We start from the raw sequence: 21,364 nt of genomic DNA, 5'->3' as shown, positions 1-21,364 counted from the left end.
TACCAGGAAAGTGAATGGTTGTAGACAGTTTTTCCGAGATGATTCTTGCAAAGAAGAAAACAACGACCAGCTGTTTATCATTTAGATATTTATTTGCACAAATATTTCCGTTACCGGATTCTGTCTGACTGGTTCGTCTTCAGGTGGTTGGTCAAGTTTATATGACATTTGTTGTCATTTATATTAGGTGTTGGCTGTTTGTTTTTATAACAACTAATGTAAACAATACAAATGTAACATATATGTGACCAGCCGTCTGCAGATGAACCTGTCGGTTCGAAACAAGGAAAAGCACTACTTATGTAAACAAGTAGCATTGTTAACAGGGGCTGGTTGCTGTTTTCTTCTTTGTAAGAATGAACTATTTTGTACACAGCCACGGTCGCAGAATGTCAACTTCAGAGAATATTTGTTTCAAGTGCTATTAATTCTGAGGCACTACGTTTTACTGTGATAGTATAAGTACAGAAATGCAGCATTAGGTTTTTAACTAGAAGAACTGTATTATATAACAACCACTTCTCATATCTTTCAAATTTTGGAAAGCGAAAGGGAAACATGGCTTGACAACAAGACCATGAACCATATATTAACACACGTTTCAAAGACTTTGTATATAGTTTGGCACGTGCAACAAGTCAAGGGATATGCAACAGAGTACTGGGAACACAATAGTACTGAAAAAGCATTTTGTGAAACATAGCACACAAACTTTCCCTTTTCAAATGTAATCTCTCCAAATCTTAGCAACGTAAGGACACCAGAAGTATAAAAACCAACTATCATCTTGATAGGAACAGGAAATAAACTTATAGGGATCGCCTGCTGTAGCATTCAAGTGTGACACATTTTCTTTAAGCCTCGAGATGACTGGGTGTTTGTGTTGTCCTCATCATTTCATCATCATTCCTGAAAGTGGCGAGTTTGGACTGAGCAAAGGTTGGGAATTTGTACGGACGTTGATAACCGCGCAGTTGACGGCCCCACAAACCAAACATCATCATCATCATCATTTTCTTTATGTATATTTAAGAACATCTACCATAGTTGAGATACAGACGTCGCTGCCATAGCCCTTAAAACCTGACGCCGCTTAAACCAGTGGTTCCCAACATAAGGGTAATAACCCTGTGACGGAAAAATGTAATTTTTGGAGGTGTGGCAATAAATTGTTCTATCGCGTTTCGGTCACTAAACTACTTTATTTTTAAAAGATCTTGGCTGTTACCACTATTTCGTAGACTGTAATATTGAACACATAAGTAAACAATAGTTAAATTTCTTTCGAAATACTAGCATTAACACGTGAGACAATGTCATGGAGGCTACACTTTGCGAAACGAATGTATGAAAAGTTTCCGCAGATAGACCACCCGCATTTTGTACCATTTAAATATGACTGTAAAATTGAGACATACACATCACACATGCATACATACCTCTTGAAAATGCCTTCTCAGGGTTGTAGGTAGATCCAGCAACACATCATAAATTGTTTCATTATTCACTTCACAGCAATAAATGAATTAATTGACAGCACAAAACAACAATAACTGTATAATGCCTACTATATTATTGTAGGTCCTTCAATGTATTATTGTAATTACTAATGGAAGTGGACAGACACAAAGCATAAGCTACCTTAAGTTTTCCAATTTCTGCCATTTCAAAAGTAGCGAGTCCATCAACCAAGTTATTTACAAACAGTAGACCTAAATGTAATGAACCCATTTTAATTTGTTCGATTTTAATTGTGGATGCGGTATGGGTGACTCAAGTGCTGCCAGGGAAGGAGTACTGCAGAGAAAGCATTTTTTGTAACAAGTGAGTATCCTCAATCTGTACAGTTACTTTTCTTTTCTGGGGAGGAATTGTAGGAAAAAAAGTTGCTAGAATTAAACATTAGCTATTGCCTCACTCACTCATTAGCTCATGGTTTAATAAAACACTTACAAAAATCAAATATAATTCATCCCACACCATTTTAAAAGTTTAAAGAAAATTCCTTTTCATTCTAAACTTTAGTTAGGCGCTAGGGTTCATGATGGGAAAGGGGCAGTGGGTACTATCTAATATCTCACTGCATTCGGGTGTAATGTTCTTAGAAAGGTTGGGAACCATTTGCTTAGACTAATACAGGCGATGTCGTCTTTGGTCTTTGGAAAAGTGGATGGACATGTTACGGAGTGCTCATTACATCTCCTACAGCTGGATGTATTAAGCTTGTAACTACATTTAATTGCCAGAATGAGATATGTCAATAAAATCACTCAGTGGAGGTGATGTGAGTGTGAATGTCTATGGCTTCAGCCCTCTTTTGGCTCAGACCTTTTTTGCTTTTAAACGACAAAATTATGGTTGACATTTATGTCAATAATTTAGATAATAGTATGCATGCATCCCACTCTTTAGCACACTTTGGAATGGTGCTCTCCACAAAAAGAGGATCATTGCACCGTAATTAGATGAAAATGAAGTGGATTTGCTGGATTGGTCTGAGTAAAGTCCCTCATTTAACCATGTTGAGCATATTTGGAACAAACAGGAGTAAACCGAAGGTACCATGCCATGTTAATTCACGAAAAATTCTTCTATAAGAATTCATCATGTCTCACGGAGAATGGAGACAATTATTGAAAGGCCTTCCCTGATTTTGTAGCTGCAGTACCAACAAAAGACGGTTGCACGCCGTTACTTAAATGATTGACGTCTGTGGGGCGGCCAGTGACCGTACTCTTCTGGCTACGCAGTCTATATAGCACTATAATTCATTTAACAAAGATTCATTTAAAAAAGATCGTTACTTCATTAAAGCTATAATATTATCTGTCACTCTTAGCATTGATACTTGTTTCTCTAGCACCTACTACTTTTTCTGTGAACTTTCCTTTATCGCCTTACATGATGTTTACGACTCACGAATTAGACGTCAGTGGCTGGACATTTCTTCACTGAAGCAATCTGACTGTAGAAAGAGTGTTCATTACATCGCTCACAGTTTAGTTGCTGATTATTGGCGCTTATAGTCAGTGGCTTTTCTTCTAGCAGTACCGTTACGTATTGTGCCACTTGTTTCAGATGGTTTCCAGAATCGCCACGGTGGTTGGCATGCAGGGGACGCGAGCAGGAGGCGTTGCTCCTTCTGAACCGCATAGCCTCGACTAATGACTCGTCGGTACCTTCGTTCACATCGAGGGTCCTACAAACCATGAAGAAGAGCAGAGGAGATAGGAAGGGCTTCTTTAGCATATTCTCCAGCTTCAACCTTTTCAAAAACGTTGTAATTCTCGTCATCGGCAGGTGAGCACCATTGGTAAAAGGTAAAAAATAATCCAACTGATACAAATCATTTCAATTTTAATGCAGACTGGATCACCAATCGTAGCGCAAGTATTAGATATTTACTACTTGTCACTTATTTTCTTGCTGTAGGTACGTTTATTGCTCTTCAATGAAGAATTATCTTCTTTCTTCATTTTCTTAGTATTTATCCCGTCTAGTACCGGGTCCACTTTTTAAGGATTTGGCTAATGTTATTGTATTATTTAACTTTGCGGCCGGATGTCCTCCCTGACGCCACAGACCTCATGGTAACCTGACGGGAGGAGGAGGGGGGAGCCGTAAGCGCCATCTGTCTGTGAATACTGTAAACTTTGTTCTACTTTTTATCGTATTTTGATTGCTTGCTGATCGTATTCTCTGATGGTAAAGTTGGGAACCAGCCCTGCATTCGCCTAAACGAGGGTGGGAAGCCGTGTAAAATACAACGCTTACGCTCGCCGGTGAACCAGTCCACTGTCGTCAAATACGCCGTGTGGATTCGATCCGTCTTTGGCCAACATCCTTGTCATGCAAGATAGCTCGCTGCGTGTCATTCTACACTACCTGTTTTGCCCAGTGACGAATAGTAATCTAAATCTGCTGCTACTCACTATTTGAAAGATACGATGGAGAGGAAATTGTGCATGAACAATAACACAGCTATGGTTGACAGCATTGCTTGTATAAATTAACGGAAATTAACCAATCATCTAACCAAGTCAAGTGTGTTCCAAACCACTGTGCAGTGGGAAACTCTGGTAAGGGTAACGTTTCATCTGGTTCTCTTGCAGGACGTTTTTGTAACTGAAAAACACCTATGCGATGTATGTTGCGGCTTTTGTATTAAAAAAGCAGACAGGTGACAACACTGTCAGAGACAGCCAAGGACTTGGAAGAGCAGTTGAATGGAATGGATAGCGTCTTGAAAGGAGGATATAAGATGAACATCAACAAAAGCAAAACGAGGATAATGGAATGTAGTCGAATTAAGTCGGGCGATGCTGAGGGAATTAGATTAGGAAATGAGACGCTTAAAGTAGTAAAGGAGTTTTGCTATTTAGGGAGCAAAATAACTGATGATGGTCGAAGTAGAGAGGATATAAAATGCAGACTGGCAATGGCAAGGAAAGCGTTTCTGAAGAAGAGAAATTTGTTAACATCGAGTATAGATTTAAGTGTCAGGAAGTCATTTCTGAAAGTATTTGTTTGGAGTGTAGCCATGTATGAAAGTGAAACATGGACGATAAATAGTTTGGACAAGAAGAGAATAGAAGCTTTCGAAATGTGGTGCTACAGAAGAATGCTGAAGATTAGATGGGTAGATCACAGAACTAATGAGGAAGTATTGGATAGGATTGGAGAGAAGAGAAGTTTGTGGCACAACTTGACTAGGAGAAGGGATCGGTTGGTAGGACATGTTCTGAGGCACCAAGGGATCACCAATTTAGTATTGGAGGGCAGCGTAGAGGGTAAAAATCGTAGAGGGAGACCAAGAGATGAATACACTAAGCAGATTCAGAAGGATGTAGGTTGCAGTAGGTACTGGGAGATGAAGAAGCTTGCACAGGATAGAGTAGCATGGAGAGCTGCATCAAACCAGTCTCAGGACTGAAGACCACAACAACAACATAGAACTCTATCTTAGTTTCAAACGTGGAGACACCATTTTATTTGATTCTATGTTAAATTAAGTTCCAGTTTTACGTAACAATAGTTACATTATTTTTACACTTCACTTTTGAACATAACAATTTCATTTACAATACGTAAAATGTAGTACTTTTCTTTACAAATATAGTATGTCTATCACTAATATACACGTAAGTCGCATGCCATTGTATCTGTGATACTGGAAGTTGATACTACACGTTAGCGTAAGTAGATGGTTTCATATTAAATAAATAATGGTTGCAGATCATCAGAAAAATATATCTTTTTGCCATTTAAAATATTATACAGTTGAAAGAGGTGAACGGAAAAAAAGATTGTGATAATGAAAAACGTGAGTAATGTCAGAGGAGGCATATAAAGCCAGTCAACATACAAAGAAAGTAATGGACTCTTAAACAAATATTGCAGTATAAATGACCAAAGACGGAGAAAAAGCTCAAAAGGAGTATGTTGAAAGGGGGACAGTTCCCCTAAAGTGGAAAAATGCAGCATTTGTTCCACTCCACGAAACATGGACTGAAAGACATAAAAACTATACAGACCTTTCAGCGTCCTCTCTGAACTATGTAAAAAGCTTCATTTCATTCATGCGAATGAACAAGTTAACAGAATTTCATGTGGTGCATTGGTTCATTCAAGCCTTGAATCAAATTGTAGAACGAATTAATTATTAAATACTACTACTTCGACTAACATTAAAAACTCTGACAAAGCTTTTATTCAGTTTCAGCGATTTCTTTCACAACAGTCGTTTAATTATACCGAAGAATATACAGGGTGATTCAGCTGTCCTTGCCGATGTCGTTTTATGCAACCCACGTGACAGAATAACGTTGTTTAACAATTTTATCTGGACACGTGAAGCACATTGTCAAAATGTCGCAGAATAACTGGTAAAGTAGACGGAAAAATCTTACATCTATTGTGCAAATTTTGTTTGTGTATGATGGCCAGCTATATGTTAATTTTTTCATTGGATTGTATTCCAGAAAACTGTTACTTCCATACTTTCGAGTTTGGTATCTCCTGTTTATTTCGTTGTTTTCAATGGTGAAACACTCTTCATAAGATAACGTTTCTGAACCATTTACGATGAAGTACTATAAACGGAATAAACTTACAGAGACGTCCAGGACCTGCATAAATACACCACAAATTACACAAAGATAGATTTGAGACACTTGGATACACATGATAGAAGTAAGGTGTTTTTGTCAAAAAATACCTTTTAACTCATGGCCTATTCTCACTTGGGGTTTTGTAGCTCTGCTTGCTAACAGTCGCCCAAGGCTCTGAGAAGGAAGTTAAATCGACTACGATGGGCAGCGTAATCACCGTGTATACGTCACAGTTACAGATAAATATTCTTCACTAAAACAATGAGGAATTCCGAAATGAAAATATGATCACGCAAGGATACTTCACGCCAAGAACATCACTCTCAGCAATCTTAGATAACATTTTCAGAAACTGAATAGAGAATGGATGTCAGTGGGACATATAATCTCATTGATATTGAGATTACATTCTTCATCTCGAAAGCAGAAAGACGTAAACAATGAATCGACAAATTTGTTAGTGCACGTGCAGAAGTACTTCTGAAAATTATTTTCGATAAGACGGAAATAATATAATAACCAACATATCGAAGAGAAAGCAGTGAAGCCATAAAACCACTTGATAAGTTATGCATTTAGGATAGCTGAATATAATTCTGGACGGACAAGAAAAGAAGAGTAAAAAATGCCTAAGGGCAATTCAGTTGGTAAATTAAACAACGACAAACGGAGATATGCATTCAGAGAATTGTTAAGAGGGGCAGGAAAAATACATATAGGCCAGGAAGGGAACAGACTTGAATGGAAGACGAAGTTCTGACATTAACATGAAAAGGATTTGGGCGAAATTAGATCAAGGAAGATCTTTTCTGGATTTCGCCCATTAAAATAAATAAATAAATAAAGACGACAACGATCTAAGAACAGATCATGATACATGAAATTACAATGAATCAGACCTTTAGCCCCTTACAGGCGTTGATAAATTTTTACGGGGACAGTTGAAAAATCTGTGCTCCTACCGGGACTCGTAGCTGGCACCTCCTGCTTGCAGGGCTGACGCTCTATCCGACTGAGCCACCGAGGACACACAGAATAGTGCGACTGAAGGGACTTATCTCTGGCACGCTCCCCGTGAGACCCACACTTGCCAACTCTCTGTCGACACACTGCATTTGTAGTAAGTCCCTGCAGTTGCACCATTCTCTGTGTCCTCGGTGGCTCAGTCGGATAGAGCATCTGCCATATAAGCAGCAGCTTCCCGGTTCGAGTCCCCGTCGGGGCACACATTTTTCAATTGTCCCCGTTGATATTTACCACCGCCTGCAAGCAACTAAAGGTCTGATTTCATTGTAATTTCATTCTTCGAGAGCTGCAAGATCACCAATGAAATCTGTGCAAATACCAGCTTTATATAGATCAGAATACATGTTGGATCATCAGCAATGTTCACATGTGAAAACCGTAACACACAAAAAATTGTTCAGAAATTGTTGTATCTAGGAGGACGACTTCAAATGGCTGATGAGTGATAATGGTAGAAATCGAAGGGTGAGGATGAAATTCGAGTCTGACTCAAATCCTACTCCTGTCAAACAGTGTAAGTTGTTCTACTGCTCTGGGCGCTCAATCCAATGGACATATGACAATTGTGGGACATACATGTTTTTAATACATGAAACACTATAGAGATATTCGGGATTTAATCCATGACGTCGGTACAGAGTCTGTTTATGAGAACCAGTATGAGTCACATCTATTCCCTTTTTCTACTCATATTAAGTAGTTTAAATTTTCTTCCTCCAACTAGTTTCAAACCGGCTATTACTGTGATGATAGAAGACCAATTGCATTAGCATCCTTGCTTACTGAAGTTCGTAATACACTGATGGAAAAATAAAATGATATGCAGGTGAAACCAAATTATTCGAACCTCATTTCTGAAGACCCAATAAATACGACATAATATCTATATTAAAAATTTAGAATAAGTAACTGCTTTAGTTTATACTGCAAAACGAAGCAACACACAACTAAAAAGGGCGGAAGATGTGACCAGAAATTACGTCTGCACTCATCGGAGATAATTATAAAGAATTTTAGAAATTTCAAACGAACTACCAAGCCTCTTCGGAAAATTTCAAGAGGATAACATTCCTTGAGCTAGCTAGTCTCTCCACAGCTTGTTAATTTTGTGGTACTTCAAGTCTTGGACAACTATTTTAACTGTCTACAAGACGCATTCTGGCAGCTGGAAGATATCTGTAGACCTTGGGATGCACGTCCAACAGTGAGTTTTTACCTATCACAAAGTATGACGTTATGGGGTGTAAGTGTCAATTTAGATGCACTCTCTTGTATGAAAATTATTGCCCTTGAGAATAGGTTTTGGTGATAACTCATATGTCTCATTACTTAGTTACATATTGCTTAGATCATCTGAACGATTCTTTTATCGAAATAATGTGGATCAAGTCAGTTTACGTGAGATGCGTACATGATTAGTCTTAAAATTAATAAACATATTACTTTTTCGTCCCAATCATTTAGCTACAGATAAAAAATTTTTTTACAGACAAATAGTTTTTAAATACAAGTTCGTCCATGAAAAAGGAGGAGCTGCCCAAGAGAAATGATTTAAGGATAGATATAAAACTTTCTCGTGTGCGGCAGCAGTGGTTCCTTAAAAATCTTCCTGTTACTTTTTGTACAACATGGTAATTTGTCCGTTCTGCAGTATTCTACTACAGTATGTTATCTAGCTGGTCGTCGACGGAAATTCGTTGCTCTTTGCTTGAAAGATGTAAACAGACTCGCGTGTGAAGCTCAGTCCTGCACCACTTTACAACATACCTTTTAGTAGAATGAACAGTCATGTTGCTGACATAATGGATGGTACTGCATAGCTTAGTGGATTATCTGATAATGAGCTTACATTCGAAACTAGTCATCAAGTAAAAAAGAAGAAGCATATTGCAACTTCGACGGTTCTCTGCTATTTATTGCGTAATTTCAATCACCAACTTTCTCTTCCGAATGCGTAAATATTTTGTTGACTCCCACCTACTTAGGGAGAAATGATCATAATAAAATAAGAGAAATCAGAGCTCTAACGGAAATATTCAGGAGTTCCTTTTTCCCAAGCGCCATTCGAGAGTGGAATGGTAGAGAAGTAGCATGAAAATAGTTGGATGAACCCTCTGCCAGACAGTTAAGTGTGAATTGCAGAGTAACCATGTAGAGTAGATGTAGATTTGGTAATAGCGTGCTGCCTGTATGCCGCATAAATCTTCGATATTATGCTTGTTGACACAGCAATCTCTTCAGTTATCTTGGTTACAGAAGCATCCTATATAAAGTACTCACCATACCTACATCAATAATTTAGCAGTTAAGTCCCATAAGATTTCACAAACATTTGAATATTTTTTTGTACATAATTGTTTACAAAACTTCTATCTTGATGTGGAGGATTGTTCATGTCGCCTCTTGAATTATGAAGTCTGAGCAGGTTGCTGTGATAAAAATTCCGATTTTGTTGTTGGTTGTACTATGGTGGCCACTGAAATTGTTACGTCCCTGGTATTATTTTTGGTAGTGCTGGCTATTTGCGTGTCTTCTTCTTTGTTGTCATTGAGTGATTTGAAATATCCCCTATACCTATTTTCATTGTAATTGTGTTGTTCCGATAAAAGTTTCTGTTTTTGTACATTTATTCGAATTCTTGAATCTCAAGCGATTGAAAGACTTCACGCAACGCATTGGTGTCTTCTTTCTGAGGTCCTGTCATCAGCGAAACACGTAAAGATCTTGGAAGTTTAGAAATACAACACTGCATTAAAGCAGATTGGCTGAACGATTCTATTGAATGTTGGTTCAGTCGTACTATGTACTCGAAGAACTTCGTTAAGGTTGCAAATTGTGACTTTTCAAGATTTGGTAAGCTGATACGTTTGCCCTTAATTCCACGCTGTGTAGTCTCTGACCAGTATGCTGCAAGAAATGCAATTTGAAATTCCTCTAAAGGAAAACATTGTTTTGATATGGGTTGGATCCGCATACTTGGTTATTCTCCAGAAACTGCAAACAAATTCTAACTTGTGTGTCACTTTCCAAGCTGGTGGTAAAGAAAAGCTAAATTGTTGCATCCAATTTAAAGTATGTAAATCATTGATGCCATTGCAAAAAGAGCTTTAAACTTTCCAAATGATGACAAATGTTTGTAGTCAAATCCGTCGCATCTTGTCAAGTCATTAAGATTCTGTCGGCTGAAATACGTATGTGAATGTTCGCGTTCATTTTCAAAGTCTCTTTCACGTCTACGTCTACCAATATGTTGATCTTGCACGCGATCATCTTCTCGGCTGTAACAGCTCTCACTAGAAAAACACGTTTCTTGTTCTCGTGGCAAATGCTTTACAATAGATGAGTGCGTAACCCATTGATTTCTTGTCAGAACTGTTTGTTTACTGTCATCTGTTTTTCCTTAAAATGCTATGAAGACTGAAACTCTTCGGTTTCTTCAAACTATATTCATCGTGTGTCTGCTGAGTGATCGTCGTTTTCCTCAACTTTGTTTTATAGTTCATCGATGTGTGCTTTCAGTGTTTCAAATTGTTCTTTTGCACTGTTGTCAATTTTATCTGTTTCTGCTTCAAATTCTGTATATGTATTTCTGCTGTAATTTTGCGACCGCGTCAGTAGGAACTACTTTGTTAATTTTTCAATAATTGAAGCTTTACCTTTTCTTTACGTATGGGTAATTTCGTTAAAATTTGTGTCAACCTCAGCCACTCTTTGAGAAAACTGACGTTGTAATTGTGTCTGCTAGAAGTTAGTAGATTATTTACAGACTAGGTTGGTGATATTCTGAAACACAATGGATGTCCGGCGACGACAGCGAGAAACTACGGTATAGACCATCGGGAGGAGGGAGGGGGGGAGGACAAGTCTTGCACACTATACGTACACTTGAACATTAAGCTACGATACACGGCCACAGGAGCGTTATTGTCTCAAAAATGCTGTACCAGTTCCTGTGCCATGTGTTTGTTGCATATTTCTGTCGGCATTGTCATTGAAATACTGCTGATCATTTTTCCCATTTCTCTTAATAAAGCAATAATTCAAACGAATGCAATTTTTTTAAGTTTATTCAACAACGAAAAATTTTAGCACTACTTCTATGGCTAATGGATGCTTCAGGGGGTTTACACGATTATTAGTGAAAGCTAAAACACACCTGTTATAATCGATACCAAACAGAGATCGAAAAATACCTGTTATTCCGAACTACACTACTGGCCATTAAAATTGCTACACCACGAAGATGGCGTGCTACAGACGCGAAATTTAACCGACAGAAAGAAGACGCTATGATATGCAAATGATTAGCTTTTCTGAGCATTCACACAAGGTTGGCGCCGGTGGCAACACCTACAACGTGCTGACATGAGGAAAGTTTCCAACCGATTTCTCATACAGAAACAGCAGTTGACCGGCGTTGCCTGGTGAAACGTTGTTGTGATGCCTCGAGTAAGGAGGAGAAATGCGTGCCATCACGTTTACGACTTTGCTAAAGGTCGGATTGTAGCCTATCTCGATTGCGGTTTATCGTATCGCGACATTGCTGCTCGCGTTGGTCGAGATCCAATGACTGTTAGCAGAATATGGAATCGGTGGGTTCAGGAGGGTAATACGGAACGCCGCACTGGATCCGAACGGCCTCGTATCACTGGCAGTCGAGATGACAGGCATCTTATCTGCATGGCTTTAACGGATCGTGCAGCCACGTCTCGATCCCTGAGTCAACAGATGGTGACGTTTGCAAGACGACAACCATCTGGACGAACAGTTAGACGACGTTTGCAGCAGCATGGACTATCAGCTCGGAGACCATGGCTGCGGTTACCCTTGACGCTGCATCACAGACAGGAGCGCCTGCGATGGTGTACTCAACGACGAACGTGGGTGCACGAATGGCAAAACGTCATTTTTTTGGACGAATCCAGGTTCTGTTTACAGCATCATGATGGTCGCATCCGTGTTTGGCGACATCCCAGTGAACGCACATTGGAAGCGTGTGTTCGTCATCGCCATACTGGCGTATCACCCGGCGTGATGGTATGGGGTGCCATTGGTTACACGTCTCGGTCACCTCTTGTTCGCATTGACGGCACTTTGAACAGTGGATATTACATTTCAGATGTGTTACGACCCGTGACTCTACCCTTCATTCGATCCCTGCGAAACCCTACATTTCAGCAGGATAATGGACGACCGCATTTTTCAGGTCCTGTACGGGCCTTTCTGGATACAGAAAATGTTCGACTGCTGCCCTGGCCGGCACATTCTCCAGATCTCTCACCAATTGAAAACGTCTGGTCAATAGTGGCCGAGCAACTGTCTCGTCACAATACGCCAGTCATTACTCTTGATGGACTGTGGTATCGTGTTGAAGCTGCATGGGCAGCTGTACCTGTACACGCCATCCAAGCTCTGTTTGACTCAATGCCCAGGCGTATCAAGGCCGTTATTACGGCCAGAGGTGGTTGTTCTGGGTACTGTTTTCTCAGGATCTATGCACCCAAATTGCGTGAAAATGTAATCACATGTCAGTTCTAGTATAATATATCTGTCCAATGAATACCCGTTTATCATCTGCATTTCTTCTTGGTGTAGCAGTTTTAATGGCGAGTAGTGCAAAACACCGGTATCGGTTTTAACTGGTCGGTTTTTCCTATCCGTACAGAGTAACTGGTGGTTCTATCTAACGTCTACTGCATACGGCAAAATCCCTCAGCCACTTGGCAAATAATGAGAGAGTGACAGACAACTTAGTCGTTACGTCTTCCACCCTCTTGAGTGCCCTCGCTCCGTACCCGCCAGCCAGGCAGCTGGCCTTGACAGACGCCCGTGTTGACGGCGCAGGTCGGTGTTCCTGCTGTCGACGTACGCGCTGGTGATGAGCGCGGCCGTGCTCAACGTCAGCCCCTTCGTGTCGCTGGCCGCGCAGGGCGCTGCGCAGCTGCCGGCGCTGTTCGTCGTCTACCCGTGCGCACACCGCTTCGGCCGCCGCTGGTCTGCCGTCGCCTCCATGCTGCTCACTGCCTTCTCCAGCGTCGTCATGATACTTCTCCTCACAGGTAAGGCGCTTTGGAGCTGCCTCTGATTCTACAGAGGCTGGCTGTAGGCATCTGAAATGAAGAGCTCTGAAACGAATGATCAGTGTATGGGCACAGAGATGAATATCATTTTGACAATTACGAATTATTTAGGAATAAAGGAGATGTCCCACCTGAACCGTGAAAATTTACTTTCAAAATCTTTTCTGAAAAAAATTTACTTTATTTACTAGCGATTCATTAAGAACATTAACACATTATGTGAGCGTGGAAGTAGTTGCCAAGGAGCAACTGATGGAAACAAATTTCAACCAATGGAAATTTTATTCATAAGCCTTTTCAAAACAGATTTAAAATTTATAAGCAGAAAAGCACCCTCGAAATATCAAGTTACAATTATTCAGAGGCAGAGTAAAAAAAAATTTTTTTTTTTTGTTACAGTAGGAGCCTTCGGGCTGAGAAGCTTCCGCCCCCTTTCAGCACGGCCGTACTCACGACCCCTCACAACGACCTCTGAAGAACTACACTGGTGCATATCTGCAACACACCACATTACTTTAAACTAGAATTTTTAACAACGCACACAAACACATTAACTATGCACCCCGTAAGAGGGATGGAAATAGTACAAACACTCACACTAAGAACTTATTTTCCACCAAAAGTGCAAATTGTTTTTAAAAGGGCTCTTTCGGTGGAAGAGTGGCAACTTTACAAAAATGACTATTTAAATAAAACCCATGAAATTCAGACTTACCTAAAGTGTACAACTTGCTCTACATTACACATATACCGCCTCGCAAGATGATAGGCAAGATAAAAAAATATTTCAGGAATTCGGCCTTTACCTTAATTTTATAAATTCGTTAACACCGAATCCGACAAACATGACAGAGGCAGCTTCTAACGTACGGCAGACCGACAGACAGACAGACACTAGCTGCCTAACAAAAACGAGCAAGCTGGGGACGAGAGACTGACCAAGAAAACAAGTAGAATTTAACAAGTAACTGGAACAACATATTACGGATCACTTAACTTCTAATAACTGCGATTTCTGGCGAAGACCCGGCGCAGCACCCCCAAAATGCTCTCCCGAACCGTCCGCTGCCAGCCGCTTCAGCGGACGCAGGAAGGCGCGCCGATCTCCCGACTCACGGCGTCGCAGCTCGCTCCGGCCAGACCGACGTCGTGGGTTGACTCCTGTTGCTCTCGTCGGCCGCGAAGCCACTCCCCTTGATATACGGCGAGGCCCACTGGACTGACGTGTCGACGTCACATGCGCCGACGCTCAAGACGGACAAGTCATCCTGTGTCCCAGTGCTACCAACCGATCGATCCGACCGCCAATGACCATTGCCCTGAACAACTCGAGCAGACTGCCGGCCTAACACATACTAGCACTCCGGACAACAGACAGACAACACTGACTGTCCCACACTCATCCGGCTGACCAACTAACCAGACTCGCCGAGACTGACAGACTGTCACTTCTCAGACTGACTGACCAATTGCCGAGCTCATAGCGGCCCTTAAGTGGACGTGAACAGGCTACCTTTCCCCTTTCACACCAGAGGGAGACACCAAAGCTGCGATTGCCACAGCGGCGCCACCGCCAGCAACGGAGGGCGACTGCTTTACACTACGCGCTGCAGCGCGCTTTTCAAAACAGCAATTTTTACTACGGCTCACCACCGAAATGCAGAAATGCTGCGCCGTCGATAGTTGTACAAACAAAAGGTGCTAAGCTTTGCTAACTTTCGGAATAAACTTCCTTCTTCAAGCTTGTGGGAGAAACATGCACACAAACACACACATACACACACACAAACACACACACAAACACTCATACACACACGTCTGTCTCTGTCTACATTGTGCTCAGTCGACTGCCAGCTCTTTCCTGGCCCACAGTGAGTGTTCTGGATTGACATGGCAGTGCAGGGTGGGGTGGATTGAGGGGACTGTGAGAGGCCGGATGCATGGAGAGGGTTGAGGGGAAGCGTCTAGCGGCTAGTGGGAGAGTGTGGAGCCGTCTATGGACTAACCAGGGGTGGAGGTAGAGAGGGTAGGTGACAGACGGCTGGGCACGCGATTTCTCTGACTAGGGCGTGAGGTAGCAGCACACAGCCATTATTCTGAAAATTTATTGATTTATTTATCGCATGGCATTATATGCGCAAGATTACAATACTACTACATGTCAATACTTAAACTCAGCTCTCCAGCACGAAATAACAGAAATGACAATAGCTGTACAGAATGAAGAAAAATGCCGCACGTGGCAGTCGACATGCGATTCCTCATACCAGTTCAAGAGAAAAGAGTGTCTAGTAAAATATATTCCCGACAACAGGTTTAATAGAAGTGCGATTTAAAAAACGAGACTCTGGCAACTCTGTAACTTCGTCATGTGTGGCCAAGAACAAATAGCGTGAACTCCGAATTCCGCTGCGCTGTTCCATCAGCTCAGAGAGACAAGGCAATGCTGCGCGGAACGACATGTAGATCCTCCGATGTCCAGGTCGCGTTCGTCCCCTACATTTCTTTTTTTTCAGTTAAAACATCAAATTGTATCCAATGTACGCCCCACAACTAGGTACACTGTGTATTTCTTTTTGTTACTGTTACCTTTATTTAAACATTAAGACATGACATGGACTTCTTCCAGAGGTAAACGACCACTATGTTTCGTCCCTCACGCAAATAAAGCCGTAAATAATAGGAGTACAGCAACAGTGTCTGTGTCCAATGAGATAGAGAAAACACAATAGGTAGGGTACACTATGCTACACTAGGTTGTACATTATGCTGCATACAATAGTTCCATTCTGTACGTTTGAGCCGGCCGCTGTCGTCGAGCGGTTCTAGGCGCTTCAGTCCAGAACCGCACTGCTGCTATGGTCGCAAGTTCGAATCCTGCCTTGGGCATGGATGTGTGTTATGTCCTTAGGTTGGTTTGGTTTAAGTAGTCTAGGGGACTGATGGCCTGAGATGTTAGGTCCCATAGTGCTTAGAGCCATTTGAACCTTTTTTTTTTTTTTTCAAGAATCATGTCCTGTGTATTTGGAGCACGTGTAGTCCTCGGAGGTCCTCTATCCATTACCTTTGGACAAAGTTTACCAGTTTCCCAAAGGTGTTACTCCAGGCGACGGGAAACATTCTAATGGGGATTACGACTTTGAGGATGCCTTGCAGAGTACGCACGATCAGCAGTAGCTGCAACTTGGTTGTCGGATGCATCCAGCATCAAAAGCACACTGGCCTCTTCATCGTTTGTGTACTCTATCGGGAAGCCGTCCTACATGAGCCACACAGGTTGACTTTCTGTCTCCCCCTGCGCAGTTACTAGACATATGCATGCAGATTAATGAATCACACAGTGTGTGATAGACTATTGTCATGAGACAAAATGATGTTCTGCTTATAAACAAAGAGGACTAGAGAACAGATGTCTAAAAAATGAAAAGGAACCACAAGCCTCTGGTATGTGTAGGTTTGATGTCCCTGCAATATGCTCAATGAGCTACGTCGTTAGGTGTGAAAGTGTAGTGTGATACACATCCCTCTGTACATTCCGATGTGCTGCTCGATTTGGTAGTGTTGCTACCTCTTCATTTTCATTTGCCCCGAAGCGCCAAATAAATTGGTGTAGGCATGCGTATTCAAATACAGAGGTATGTAAAAAAACAGAATACGGCACTGCGTTCGGCAACGCCTATATAAGACAAGTGTCTGGGGGCAGTTCTCAGATCCGTTCCTGCTATTAAAATGGCAGTTTATCAAGATTTAAGTGAGTTTGAACGTGTTGTTATAGTCGGCGTACGAGCGATGGGACACAGCATCTCCGTGGTAGCGATGAAGTGGGGATTTTCCCGTACGGCCATTTCACGAGAGTACCGTAAATATCAGGAATCCGATAAAACCTCAAATCTCCGACATCGCTGAGGCCGGAAAATGAGCCTGCAAGAACGGGCCAACGACGACTGAAGAGAAACGTTCAACGTGACAGAAGCGCAGCCCTTCTGCAGATTGCAATGTTGGGCTATCAACAAGTGTCAGCGAGCGAACAATTCAACGAAACCTCATCGATATGGGCTTCCGAAGCCGAAGGCTCACTCGTCTACTATTGATGACTGCACGATGTAAACCTTTACGCCTTGAATGGGTCCATTACCATTGACATTGGACTGTCGATGACTGGAAACATGTTGCCTGGTTGCACGAGTCTCGTTTCAGATTGTGCACGGGCATGCAGACAACCTCATGAATCCGATCAGAAAAATCGCTGGACAGTAATTATGACGTTCTCTTGAAATTATTGGAAGATCTGTTAGAAGAAAAAAGTGAAGTCGTTGGGAACGCTACTGGATATTTTTCAAACTTGCGTCAGTTCAGATTTCTTATTTTCCTGAAAATTTTAGCCGGCCCATGTGGCCAAGCGGTTCTAGGCGCTACAGTATGGAACCGCGCGACCGCTACTGTCGCAGGTTCGAATCCTGCCTCGGGCATGGATGTGTGTGATGTCCTTAGGTTAGTTAAGTTTAAGTAGTTCTAAGTTCTAGGGGACTGATGACCTCAGCAGTTAAGTCCCATAGTGCTCAGAGCCATTTGAACCATTTTTTGAAAATGTTAATTTCAGTTTCCGGCAGGACTGGGTAACTCCATTCTTCTTTTCACAAGAAGTGATTGTCATATCGAGAAATCAAAACACTGCTGGATATTTAATCTACAAGTTTAGCTTCACAAAGCGATACATTTTTTGAGTTGTGGAATGAAACCATAAGAAAAACGGAGGAACTTAACAGTGATGAAACAGTTTTGCCTAGAAAAAGGAAGATGCCAATACGCTACGACGAAGGTACTGGTCCTCATACGTGTCAAATGCCGGAGGAAGTGTACAAACAAATATTTTTTGGCATAATTGATACGTATGTGACTTAGCTAAGTCGTAGATTTGTCTCAAAGGTTCTGGACCTTATTTCACAACTTGAAGTTTTTACTGTCGGTCAGATTGGTGCTGATCGAATCCAGCAGTTCTATGAGGCAGGCTTTGACAAGGACAAGATAACATTACGTAGGTATATGTTTCTAGATGTGTGCAGAACGAAGAAAGGGGAAGCGGCCAACTAGTCAGACATTACAAATATTTTAAGTAAGGAAAACATAGATCCTGTGAGTAAAATGCTCACAGAACTTGTGAAGTTTATTCGGATGATTTTAGCTATACCTGTTACTTATTGTACCTCTGAACTGTTGTTTTCAGCACTTGGGCGACTGAAAACGTTTTTTCGGTCAGCAAAGACACAAAAAAGTTTGAGTTACATGTTCATAAATAAATGACTAAAAATATTGGTATTACCAAAACTGCAAACAAATTCATATGTGCAAATGACCTAAGAAGGAAAGTGCTTTATACTGAAAGTTGATATGTCATGATTATTATTTAACATATACAGTGAATTTGTTATTCTGTTTGCAAATAGATCTGTGCATGGTTCTTTCTCCAGTAAATTAAAATAATCTCATTTATGAAGACATTTTCATTTTAAATTGTATAAATGTGTTATTTTCTTTTATTAGCATGTTGATAATATCGTTGCCTCTTGCAGTCACTGTGCATGTGAGCTGTTTATAGTATACAGCACCTGATACAGATCTAACTGGCAGTTTGTTACTGAATTGAAAGTTAAAAAGGCCAGAATTTAATACAAAAAGACTCGATTAATGTCAGCATTACATATTTTGAAAACATTCATTACAGTAACTTATCTTTATAATCCAAACCCACCAGCGTTACAACCCTTGAGAGCCGGGGCCTGCCACAGAGGCCTTTGTGTGTGTGCACATGTGGTCAGCGAGTCGCTTTGGTTGCAAGCTTGCTACTTATTTTTGTGACCAGGACTTAAGTAAAACTGACAAAGATAATATGAATCAGAACACAGGGAGGAGTTGTGATCTAAATAACATAGATTTATTAATTCTTAACATCACAAGACAAAAAAATGGCTAAAGAAACGTCACACAAACATTTTTTATTTGACAAACTCTTTCACTAATATGGGGTCTATGGTGGACAAAGTGATCAGCTGGGGATCGGCACACAACGCTAACCAGAATACTAATCGCTTTATCTGACTTCATACACGTGAATCCGGGGTATGGCACAAAACCTACGCCACCATCAAGCACCTATACTCTACTATTCAAAAAAGAAAAATATAGTTCGAAAGAACAGGGTGCTGAGAAACATATTGAAGCCCTACGCCGTAGCAGCGAATAGTTTACCCTTCTGCTGGTCAGGGCGGCACATCACGATGCGTTCGGTGACTGGAGTCATGGATGGCAGCAATCTGTTATTAATGGCGCGTGTCCGAAAAATGCAAGTACGCGGTCTCACATTCAGCTAATTCGGCACACAGATACTTCCCTATGAGCCTCTGAAACCCCGGTGGATTACAGTGTGCAGGTGGATCCATTTGCTGGTCGCCAAACCAATCTGACTCCGTCCCATGACTATGCATGACGGAATATGTCAAATGTTTAGAAGGCCGATTGAAGACAAATAAGTGCACCCACAAATCACTCGTTGTGTGCATGATACTAGAAGCAGTACCTCTGATGGTTCAGAAGATGACTGCTACATTCTCTAGGCGGCACACTAGCAAAGGACACAAGTCTCACTGTTTAAGTAGTGACCTGCAGTTCTTTACTAGTGAAGTGCCAGTACAAGAGTGATACTTCTCTTTCTCTCCGCTTTCCTCACAAGCTCGGTAGCAAAGAACATTTACATCTTAGAGATCTCCAACTTTCGCACAACCCAATCATGAGCTGGTTCACCACATTCGAAGATGGGAGACTGCTCCTTGCTCTGCATACACCAATTTGACCAATCAGAGACTTTGAAGTTAATAGGGAGAAAAGAAAAAAAATTCAGTTTCACGGCCTCTTTCCCATCCACAACCTGACCTGCACAACCTGACAGAAAACATTTGGCACACAGAAAGTGTGGAGAAAATGGTATGAAATTACACGGGTTGAGAGAGTGCATCATATTATTTCAATGATTACAACATGGAGGTGAATTTAGAAAATAACTTGGTAGTATGAGCCCACTTATCAGAATGATATTGCAACCCCTTTGGCCTGGATTTATGCACTGATTCAGTTGGTAACGGTGCCACGCTGCTACATGTAAAAGAACATCGTCCTCTGAAAAACGTCACCACAATACTGTCACATGACAAGTAACAAACTAGGATACAGGATGTCTATGATATACCACTGTGCCCTCAAAGGTCCCTCAATGACTAACAGCCTTCACATGAAGTCATACCTGATGATTCCCCACACCAGGACCCCAGGAATATCACCACTGTAGATCTCCAAAAATTGGAAGAATGAGACATTTTCCGAGGGCACCGCCATATTACCGAAAAAGGTCATCGAAGATACGTAGAAACACGATCCATCACTGAATACAATGCGAAGCCATTCATCTCTGGCCCGTGGCTCCAGGTCTCAGCGCCAGTCCAAACGCAGCAGTTTGCGTTCTTATTTAACGCAGCCTACCCGTGGACTGCAATTCCCTTGTACAGCTGCTGTTAATCTCCGACCAGTGGCATGAGAAAATCAAATGTAGCAGGGGGTCCATTACTTGTTTTTGGTTGGCAGATACAGAAGTGAATTGGTTACGATATCCGTGGTGCACAAAATGGTGATTTTTCCTTATGCTAAGCATACGTGGTCGACTGGAACCTTGACAACGAGTATGCCTGCTTTCATGTTCCCATGCAGTTATATCCGAATGCCTCACAAATCTAGATATTGCACGATTCGACCTGTCGCCAAATGGAGAAGCACGACAAGGCTGCTTTCAAGCTCTGTTAGGTGCTGAAAACGCTGCCTGACAGAAGCACACGGCACCTCGGTGTCCTTCATACTAATCAACCAACACCTGACTTTGTTTCCGATATTGTAATTTCATGCCACTTCCCCGTATGGGCAGGGTAGGGGAGGCTGGCAGTGCACAGTTCACCGCTCTTCAGCCAAATGGATTTACAAAAATACATGAAAGAGTAACTCTTACATAAAAGGGGGGGATTACATCTGACGCTTTTCACGCCCCTACCAGGCCCGGGAACAACACCAAACATAAACAACAGTAACGCACTCTGGAGACCGTTCTAC

General features: G+C 41.5%; 1 protein-coding gene across 1 annotated transcript in view; it reads left to right on the top strand.

The window, feature by feature from the left end:
• LOC124788909 (solute carrier family 22 member 15-like) overlaps positions 1-21,364 on the top strand; it is an 87,638-nt gene that overhangs the window by 45,286 nt on the left and 20,988 nt on the right. Inside the window, exons 3-4 of the mRNA XM_047256192.1 lie at positions 3,079-3,300; positions 12,981-13,195. Coding sequence (XP_047112148.1) covers positions 3,079-3,300; positions 12,981-13,195 — 437 coding nt within the window. The remainder of the gene's footprint in view (positions 1-3,078; positions 3,301-12,980; positions 13,196-21,364) is intronic.

Source organism: Schistocerca piceifrons, chromosome 3, assembly GCF_021461385.2.
Source record: "Schistocerca piceifrons isolate TAMUIC-IGC-003096 chromosome 3, iqSchPice1.1, whole genome shotgun sequence".
NCBI lineage: Eukaryota > Metazoa > Arthropoda > Insecta > Orthoptera > Acrididae > Schistocerca > Schistocerca piceifrons.
The sequence above is the reverse complement of the archived record's forward strand: the minus strand, read 5'-3'. Positions and strand labels throughout refer to the sequence as shown.